The sequence below is a fragment of the Aptenodytes forsteri genome, unplaced genomic scaffold (genome assembly GCF_000699145.1).
Source record: "Aptenodytes forsteri isolate BGI_AS27 unplaced genomic scaffold, ASM69914v1 Scaffold479, whole genome shotgun sequence".
In the NCBI taxonomy this organism is placed as follows: Eukaryota; Metazoa; Chordata; class Aves; order Sphenisciformes; family Spheniscidae; genus Aptenodytes; species Aptenodytes forsteri.
This window is the reverse complement of record NW_008794627.1, coordinates 1,445,486-1,455,833: the sequence shown is the minus strand read 5'-3', so window position 1 is coordinate 1,455,833 and position 10,348 is coordinate 1,445,486. Positions and strand designations below refer to the sequence as shown.

The 10,348-nt window shown below is 42.6% G+C and overlaps 1 protein-coding gene across 1 annotated transcript in view; it reads right to left on the bottom strand.

Moving 5' to 3' along the window:
* Window positions 1-10,348, bottom strand: part of KCNH5 (potassium voltage-gated channel subfamily H member 5) — a 154,361-nt gene that overhangs the window by 23,436 nt on the left and 120,577 nt on the right. The window contains exon 10 of the mRNA XM_009273378.2: window positions 5,761-5,957. Coding sequence (XP_009271653.2) covers window positions 5,761-5,957 — 197 coding nt within the window. The remainder of the gene's footprint in view (window positions 1-5,760; window positions 5,958-10,348) is intronic.

Below are 10,348 nucleotides of genomic sequence, written 5' to 3'. Positions count from 1 at the left end.
GAAACTGGCACTAATGGGAAAAAAAAAAAAAAAAAAAGAAAAAAAAAAAGACAAGAAAAAAGGAATGAGGTGCATTACTTTTGTTGGAGTTATAGGTGAGGAGAGAGTGATGAGGAAGTGAAGCATAAGAGGTGAGACCTTTGGCTTAGACAGCTGAGAAAGGTGTCCTTTGCCATGGTCACAAGAGAGTTGCCTGTTACTGCAGTAATGAAGCAAGAGCTGTAAACACCCAAACACAATGTCATGGGCAGCACGGCTAGGAGCTGTGACTAACGTCACTCTGTGTTTTACCCTGGAGAAGTGAAGAGGGGTGTCACCATGCCTGGCTGGGGAACCCCTCTGTGTCCCCTTGCCTCAGCTAGGGGCAGCAAGCAGCAGGATGTATTAGCCTGCAGATGCTTTGAGTCCCTGAAAAGATACAGACAGGGAAAGGAAACATGCCGTACACGTTGCCATCAAGAAGTTGATCGTATTAATTTTCAATAGGCTTGAGCAAGCCACTGAGTTACAAACAAACTCTGAGTTAAGTCATGTCAAAAGCCTGCTGGCCGTATAAGCCATAATAGATATTGATCTGTTGGATCTGCCCTTCCAGAGGCTTGATCCGGCACTCCCTGGGACCCTTGCCACTGGCTCAAACCAGCAGAGGAATAGTTGCACATGCAAAAGGAAAGTAGCAGGAACGAGACATGGATGAGGACCCAGTACCAGCCTGGGGGTGGGCACATTCCCTATCACAGGACAGGAGTCCAGGACCCCACTGAAGCCCCCACCAGCCCATCTACATTATTAGTCACAGCAGCTCCCTAAGCAGCATGTTTTTCTCCCCTGCTTCTCTTCATTAATAATGAGGGAAACACTAGTTTTTCCCAGATAGGTTTTGCCATCATCGCTGTCCCACATGGAGTCCCAATAATAGACTGAAAAAAGGTGAAAATGGATGATGGATCTGCCAGTGCAGATGGACCACTGGGCAGAGGAGGTGCTCAGCACGTCCTGCTCCACAGTTACTCCACAGCTTTCTGTTTGCCAGAGTTACCCAAGGACGATGCTCTGATCCCTTCCTATGTGAGCAAGTCACTCCCCACAACTGATCAGGACTGAGTGTGAGCACCAGCTGGCAAAGTGCAAACAGCTCTGAATTAAGCTGCCGTAATTGTGAACGGCTCTCAGAGCTCAAAACCTGCAGAAGTCCTCAGGTTCACCAGAACATGCGCAACCTTCAGGAGCAAGGGCCAATACGCAGAGCAATGCTTTCCGCCTCTGACATTGCTTCTGCATCAGGACACTCACTAATATAGCACGCCATCTGGAGAGTCTTAAAAATGAAAAAGAAGGGGGATCCTGAATGAACCTTGGTACAACCTTCACTTTTAGGAGACACGAACGCAGAATGCGAATTAAAATAAAGCTTTTCTAAAAGCTATGTGACACAGAAATGACGAATGATTCAGTCAAGAAACAACATGCGAGTCATTAAAACCTCAAGCAAAAACAGAAAGCCAATTCAAAAAGAAATTATTCTAATCTGAAATAGAAAGAAAAACAGGACGTGTGTTAAGACATTCTCATAGCCTCACCGTCTAAAAAGCCTCAGAGATTCACACTGTGCTGGAGGAATTAGATAACATCAGTCACTCACAGTGTTGTCCCTGGCTTTAAGAGCATCACAGGGAAAAGAAACGAGCCCCTCCGGATGGTATTTCACTGCCTTACAGGCACTCATTTCTCCTCGCATCTCCTTGGCTCACTCTCCAGCACACCTTCCAGGAGCAAATGCACCAGAGGTCCTTTATGGACAATTGTCCTCTTCCCTGGCTGCTCCTGACTCAGTTTGTTAACACAGCTCATTTTGCTCATGGTAGAAAACAGCAGTATGTGACCGTGTACCTTAAAAGCTGTGGGGGAAATCTTTGCTTTACTGAAGCACAGGAGAATTTTAGCTGTGATTTCAGGAGGGCCAAAACTTCAGTTTGTTTTTTTTCTTGCACTTGCATAGACCGTGTTTGTCTAGCAGTTAGCTGGCGATGGTCCATTAGCTGGTGCAAATGAAAGCAATGAAGAGAAAAGGAAAAAAATGCTTTAAAAATATTTCAGCTGAACACTGGTTTTCTGTGGGAACACATTTGGTAGCCTGATGTAGGCCTTCCTTCCTGAATTTTGACCATCAATAAAATGTACATACATTTATATGGGTTTGAGCCTCCCAGAAATCTGTCTTGGCTCCCCTCCTCAGGCCAAGCTCCATGGCCCAAGCTTGCAGAGAGGCCCTCCTCCAGCTGTGTGAAATCTTGAAAGGCACTTAATGAATTAGACATTATTAATATTCTCTTCCAACATCAGAAGGCAGTAATTAACTCTTTGAAGACTCATCCTAAACACTGCTTTATAACTTTCAGTCCTCAGGGGCGGCTATGTAATCTCATTGTGATTTTAAAGAATATCTTTCCAGATTAATTATTTTTCCCTGTTTGGAAAAAAAGTTCAAAGTTCTGGTTCTGCCTTGGAGTGTGCATTAGTGACGTTAGATGTGCCATAAGGATTTCAGAGCACGAAACATGATATGCTGCAGTACTTTGCAATTACGAATTAAAAGTCACCTCGTCACCCTGGGCAGGAGAGATGACTGCAGGTCGAAAAGCAGCAGGCACGCTCACTTTATGGGCTTATAAATGCAGCGTGATGGCTGAGCTACCTAACACACTAAAAAGAAAACAAAAATCCAGAGTTGATAATAGCATGCTGAGCAGATGCCTCAAGTAGGTCATTCAACATGCCAGGCCTCTAAATGTTATTTGGGAGTGAGAAAACATTATTCTCCCACTTCAGCGTGACTTTCTCTTCCCTGTCATGTGGAACTAACCTTTTGTGCTCAGTACTGTTATTAATTTATTAGCCTTTTGAACATCTAAATTGTTTTGCAGTCTATGGACTACATCTAAGTGCTTGTTGAGGGACAATGCAGCACAAACACGTGTGTGTGTGTGTGCATCCACATACATGTATGCGTATTTTGAAGAGCAGACCTGATGAAAGAACAACTCTGTCTATACATTTTTGACAGTGAAAACAGTCATTTTCTTCAGTACAGAACCGCAAGGAGTGTATTTTTGTTATAATTAAATGTCAAACCTTACGAGTGATGACTACATAGAAAAAGTGCTAAGTATATTTCTAATGAAATCAATTAAAGGAGACAATGATTTTCTTTCCATTTAGATTACATGACTCCAGCACAAACTGCTGCAGTACAGTGCAGCTCTGTCAGCCCGGTCTCATTGCCTGAACAACTGCTTTCTGTTCACCTGATGAAACTGTCCTGGATGGCACTGCTCCTCCTAAGAGATGAACTCACCATCAAACACTTCTGTGCCCAACAGGGAATCACGTGCACTTTCAGCAGATACAAGGTTTGAAACAATCCCCTGAATAACTTTATGTAACAGGATCTAGATTGTGTCCCTGGTGTTGAAAGTAGCATGATCTGTTTTGTGCCTAGGAACAATACACAGAATTTCTGCAAAGCAGGCTCCGGCTCAGCACACCTTACTGCAATACTGGAAGTAAGACTTTTCCCAAAATAGTTCTTGAGTAAAACTGCAGGAGACATCATAGGTGGAGTTCATCTGATGCACCCTAAGTATTTAAAAGTTAGTGATCAAGGACTCTCTCAAAAATCAACAGAAAGGGGATGATTTTCTCATCCCAGACTGGGCACTGAACAGGGGCCAGATGATTGCCTTCTGTAGGAACCACTCCTCATGGGCAATAAAGGTGACTGGTGACTAGTTTGGACGTCATCACGCAGCTTGTAGTGAAATGAACTCCACCCTGCATGTACCCCATTGACACGACCTTTCTTTGACTTTCCATCCACTCTCATATAATGCCCACACATGCAACCAACCAACATTTCCTCTCCTTCTGCAAAATCCAACGTTTCTTCAGAAGTGCTGTTCCTTCTTGCTTTGAGTCGCTGCCCCCATGGCAAAGTCCATGTACCTAACACTGAGCTATACAGTGGGTATCTGAGCTCCACGAGTGTTTCCACCTGGGTGACTCCCTATGGCAGGCCTGCAGGGGAACCAACTTTCCTAAAAAAAGGTGCGTGGCAGAGAATAAAATCCGTAAAACCTAGCCAGGGGGCTATTCCCCATATATATCCCTGGACTACAGAGTTGAACTCCACCACATTGCCCTGTCAGGAAAAGATCTGTATGTGTTTTTGCTGTACGCAACCTTGTCACGGCTAGTGGGGGAAGGGGAGTCCCAGGAATGTAGCTGAAGTGACAGGTTCACAGTTTTAAGAAGGAAAGAATACATTTTGGCACAATATATGTGGCATTATCTTGTCCCTTGAAATCACCGTCAGCAACACCTGAGCAGAATTGTCACCACGGGCCTGTAGCTGGTGGCACGTCGCAGGTAGGCAAGATGGCAAGGGGGGGGATGCTGAAGTCAAGGCTTGGAGGACATCTTATCAACAGAGAAGCGACAAGCTAGAAACTCCAAACCAGCTTTCAAGCCCCAAAGCCCTTCTTCAGGTCTGAAGCAGAGTTAACAAGCTTCAAGTCAGAGGTAAACTGACAAGCTGGAACCAAACCCGATTATAATTCAGCTCTTTCAGGCTCCAGCACAGACAGAGGGGGACTGCAGTCCCATCGCATCTGCTTTTTGCCATGGGTATTTTGTGCCATACTTGGTATATTAATGAGCACAAGGAATGCACTAAAAATTAAAACTCCTTTGAAAGAAGCATTTGTAAGATGCTCCAGTGGCTAGAGAGAAACTAGGCTCAGAAAGGTAAAATTCTAGTTGTGTTGAACTGCTGTTACTGTAGAGGCTGAAATTGTCTTGTGAAATACTGAGGTAGCCTCCGTACATTATCAGGTGAGATGCCCTAGGTACAGCTGCAGAAAAACGTGTTTCAGCAGCTAGAGGATCACAGTTAATGCTCGATAATCTATAAATCATTGTTATGAGATTTCTCTATGCAAATGAAATTTATATAACTCTCATCAATTTAAAAAAAAAATCATAAAGATTAAATTTTGCAGCCGCAATGCAAATTAGAGAATCCCTTAACCTGTTTTCAAGATACGTCCTTATAGCTAATTAATTTTTAGATGGAGTGTTCTTTGAAAGGACTAATGGATAGTGAGCATTGCTGATTGATTATAAAATGAGCAGGAGGGTTTAAGTGAGCTGTGAATGTAAAATCGCTACCAAGCTTTATTAACCTTGCCGTACTAAAATTCTAAACTACGCAAGTGAGAGAAGCAGGTATTAATATAATACTTCATCTGAGTACATTTTATTTATTTAACATAAATAAATTTCTCTTAGTTGGTCTATGCCATGCAGATCCATCACTGTCCTCTGACCTGTATCTTAGTAGGTGAGAGACGAAACCTCACCTCTGAGGAATCCAGAATCTGGATTCTATCAGACTGTAAAATATAACTTTATCCATTATGCAACGGGGAAAAAAGGCAAAAACCAGCAACTGTGAAGAAAAGGAAAAGAAATATAATTCATATGTCACCCTGCTAGAACTGCTTCTCAGAGCTGCAAATCTACAGGATACTTTTATTGAGCCATCATTAACGAAAAGCGACAACGTTTATTGAAAGGCCAGTTAATCTGCAATGACCTGAAAATATCAGGCATAAACTGGGGGTTGTTAAACACTGCAAACAGTCTGCAAGAGTGTGCAATCTCTTGGTGAGAGAAAGGGGAAAACAAGAGCAGTCGCCTTACCCGTTTCCTCAAATTGCAGGTGAGCGTGAGATTCCTTGAGAACGAGTTTGCAAAAGCAGTATAAAAGTCCAACACTTTAAGCAAGGCTTCTCGTTTAATAATATGTAAATCGCAGTATGTCAGAGCCCGTACATTGGCACATGCGTGGGCCAGACTGGTTTCCTTCCAGAAGATATCACCAAACACATCACCTTTACCTGAAAAACAGCAGGACAAATTTGTTAAAAGGTAAAACTTAGAATCATAGAATCATAGAATCATAGAGGTTGGAAAAGACCTCCAAGATCATCGAGTCCAACTTACGCAGTGTTCTTCAGCACACAAATTATTTCTTCCCAAACTGTCTTATGCTCCTAATTGTTCTAACATAAGCTCCCAGCTGTGAAAACTAATAAGGGCAAAAGTTTTAAAATTATCTGAGGTACTTGAGTGTCCTTAGCAGTAACCCCAGGTTCTTAAGGTATTTATAGATTGCTCTGTGAAGTGTCACAAAGCATAAAAACCAGATTGTAAAGGTCTCCTTGTAGCTGAAGATGCAGGTAACAGATTTTTCAAAGGCTCCTGAATATAGTAAGCACTTAACTAATGTTCAGGTGATTGAATATTTCTGAGGGTCTGTTCCTAAGCGACTTACAAGCCCCGCTCTCACCAAAAGCCCATGACATCTAGGTTCCTACATTGCCACGGCTTTGCAGTGCGGTGCAAGAGCCAGCTTCTAGGGCCCAAGGACCACATTTTAAAGGATGTTTAAACAGTTTTCCTTCACTGTGAGTGGCAACGCTCCTTCTGAAAACCCACCAAAAACCTCCCTGAGACTTTTAACCTAGAAATAACTGGCTCTAAATCTTAAACAGATCCAGAAGTCTCGTTCTAAATCCGAACACATCCACTTAAGTAGAGGCTTACACTTGTCTGTATTTAAATGTCTGCTGAGTAAGAAAGGGTTTGACCCCTTAGACATTTGCACATATAAATAACTTCAACCAGATGTGAAAATATTACACCTGAAGGCTATTTCTACATTGGTAGGCAGTGCAGCAAAACAGCTGATGCTGAGGACCTGACCTTCACCCTGCACATTTTGAGGACTTAGGACTAGCTGTAGTCCAGTCCCACGGCCAGAAGAGCTCCAAGGAGTAGAAGTGCATGAGATGTGCACCTCTGCATCCCCCAGTTTCCTTCTCTCTGCAAGGAATCCACACCCCCAGACAGCGTGCTAGACACCAAAGCAGGACAAGCGAGGAGGATCAGGACATCAGATTCAAAATCACGCTCCTGACCCAACCAAAACACCAGCATGGATGCAGACTGGAGAGACGCTTTCAGGTCTGGACCCTATGGTTGCTCTGAGAAGCAGCAGCAGCGGCAGCAGAAAGCACCTTGAAGCATCCAAAAGCTGCCTCTTGCTTCCCAGCTTCTTGCCAGCCATAGGCTGGGCAAGGGCCATGGCGTGCCGTTTGTGGCTGACACCTCGAATCCTGAAGCAGAAACCATGGTACAAAGGGCATTTTTTGTTTCAGACCCCAATGATATCCAAGCTCTTTATTTTAGCAGTTATTAAAAGGAAACTAAAATTAACCAGTCAGTGGTGGTATCACTATTGATTTCAGGCACGTCAAGCAGCCCCTTGGTGAAGGTTAGTGATTTTATAGTTTTGGGATAAAAAAGGTAATACATTTTAATACTTTCTCTTTTAAGAACTTGTAACATTTCACTCAACTCTGTTGTAGGAACACAGACTAGAGTAATAATTTATCCACCCGTATGACTTTTTGGGGTCAGAGGCTCTACTTCTCTCTTTCCATTTCTGCTTTAGGTATTGTATCCAGTAGAACACAGCCAACATTTCTCATGTAGAGTAAAATAAAATGTGCAAGTCCTTATCTCCATTTCCTTGTTTTAATTTCCTAACAAAAGTCTGTACAGCAGAGTCATCCCTTAGAAAGGTTATAACTGCATTCTCATTGAACAGCTTTTAAGTAATTCTACATATTTTGATGTAATTAAAATTAACTACAATACATAATACAGATGGTATAATTTATAAAACAAGTTGCTTTAAAACGCTCTCCTTATCACAGAGAATTTCCTAGTAACATATCATTTATCTAATGTACTGTTTTGAAATTACCCTTTGCAGCTAATTGTCCTTTTCTATACCCACAGTTCAAAACCTGGTTTACAGACATACTCAGCACAGTTACATAATTTATAGAAAATAGACCATTTCTGAAATGCACAAAATTGCTTAATGGATTTGCTCTCTGAGGTGGACACAGGACAGAATTGAGTCCTGCTTTCAGCGGCTGCAGAGTGCAGTTAAAATGACAGAATTCAATAATAGGGACTATTACGATTTTCCCACTGAAATGTGAGCAAAATACTTGTTTTTCCAAATTTAAGGTAATACATAGCTAATTTAAGCCAAGCGGTTGAAAGCAGTGGATGCTCACTCCGAAACTCTGCACGATGCTGTGTTACAGAATGCGTACCCAAACCACGGATAAACGAAATCACCATTCATAAACGTGAGAAGATCTCATTGTCTTCAGTTCAGTGAGGCAGGGAACTGCACTAGGTCCCTCAGAAAGGCTGGGACATGATGAACTGAACCTATTCACTCTTCCATGATCCATCAGTCACTGGATTTGAATGGTGAAGCTGTAAGCTCCTCCTACATTGTGGTTTATTCTCTTCAGAAAGTATAAAATCTTGGAAGCGTTTAAGGGTTCTCAAATTTGACGTTCACCCCCCACACTTCCGAATCTCATTTGCCTGTTATAAACGTGCTTAGGAACGTACTGAATAAAACCAAAACCAACCAGATTCTCCAAAACAACGTGTCTTTTCTCATAAATACAGAGATTAAGGTACTATACTTCATCCCTATTAACTGTAGTTCACTGAGTAGAGAGACGCAATAATTCATTCAAGTTTAATTTTACATGGTGCAACTAAATGAAAAAAAACCTTTCAGAGTTGCAACAGAAAATTTAACTGGCAGGTCTGAAACACAAGCTACGCAGAGGCACGTATATGTTGTACACTTGCACATGTGCACACCTCCAGGGAAAGCCCGGGGCTGGGCTGGGAATACAGAGGCACTTAGGGCTGATGCAGCCTGCAGACTTTTCAAAGCCTCTCTCTAGAGATTTCTTGAGGCCCCAGCATGTTACCTCCCAAATGTGCACTGCCCTGAGTCCTGAGCAGTCTTAATACCCCTCCTGAATGGAGGCAAAGCTGTGGGAAGTCCTCCCGCCCCTGCTCTCGCAGTGCCCGAAGCATCGCTGAAAAAAGGAACGCTGTAAAATTAGAGTGGGAACTGCTTGCATATATTTTGCAGTTGGTATGAGGAAAGGGAAGAGGAGCATCAGGATTTGGATACTGCTGGATTAAAGCTGGCAGGAACATGGATTTAAGGATTTGGGGACTGAAAGAACCACGGAAACCAAGAGGACATGTGCAGGGTGTTGGTGACAGGCATAATTTTTGTTGAAATAGCTACACCGGTATCATAAACATGGACAAAAATTTGCTGGTGTATTATGTACATATGCCTGTACATAAAACATACATATATATTCATGCATGTTTGTATATATATTTAGAGACAAACACATATGTATGTAACTATATAATAGATAACAATATTTCTATACACTATTCTATCTTTTATATTATGATAACTCTCCCATACAGAAGCGGGGGGGGCAGATGTTCTCTGCAGCCTTGCACCATGGACTGACTTGCCAATTTGTGAGACAGCAGCTCACGCCTGGACCTTTCAGGCAGAAAAAATCTTAAGGGCCTTATGAAACTCCCCAGGAGCCTGCAAAGGGAATGAAAAAGTCCTTGAACTCAGAGAGGAAAGACTCTTGTTAAACAGCACCTCAGAACCCATATATATGGGTTTAACCAGCTGTTTACAGCAGTTGTTTTAGTGCAGAAATGTTTCTCCAAATATTCTTTTGAAATAGGTAACACTATTGTTGAGATATTCAAAGAGCTGAGCCTCAGTTTTCAGGGTCGATGTGGCCTTTGGAAGCTCCTACTGCATAAATAAATGGGGGGAAAAAATTCACTCCATTGCAGGAGGGGGCATTTGTTTAAAAACAATTGTGAACTTAATAAAAAAAAGAAATAAACCTTTGTTAAACTTACAGGGCATGTAAAAGGAGGAGACTTCATGAATTCAAATTCCCACACAGATAGTACAATGTGATGTTAAAAGTTGGTAGTTTGATGATGTCCTCTAATTTTGGAGATCTGTAAGGTGAGCTGGGACTGGTACACGAGCGTTGTTTTAGATTTAGTAGCAGATGGACTGACACAGTGAAGTCACAGAGCAACTGTTGTGATAGTAAAGCAGCATCTTAATTCTGCATCTGTTTTCTGTACTGGTGGATGAAAAGCTGGACATGAGCTGACAATGTGCACTCGCAGCCCAGAAGGCCAATCGTATCCTGGGCTGCATCAAAAGAAGCGTGGCCAGCAGGTCGAGGGAGGGGATTCTGCCCCTCTACTCTGCTCTGGGGAGACCCCACCTGCAGTACTGCGTCCAGCTCTGGAGCCCTCAGTATAAGAAAGA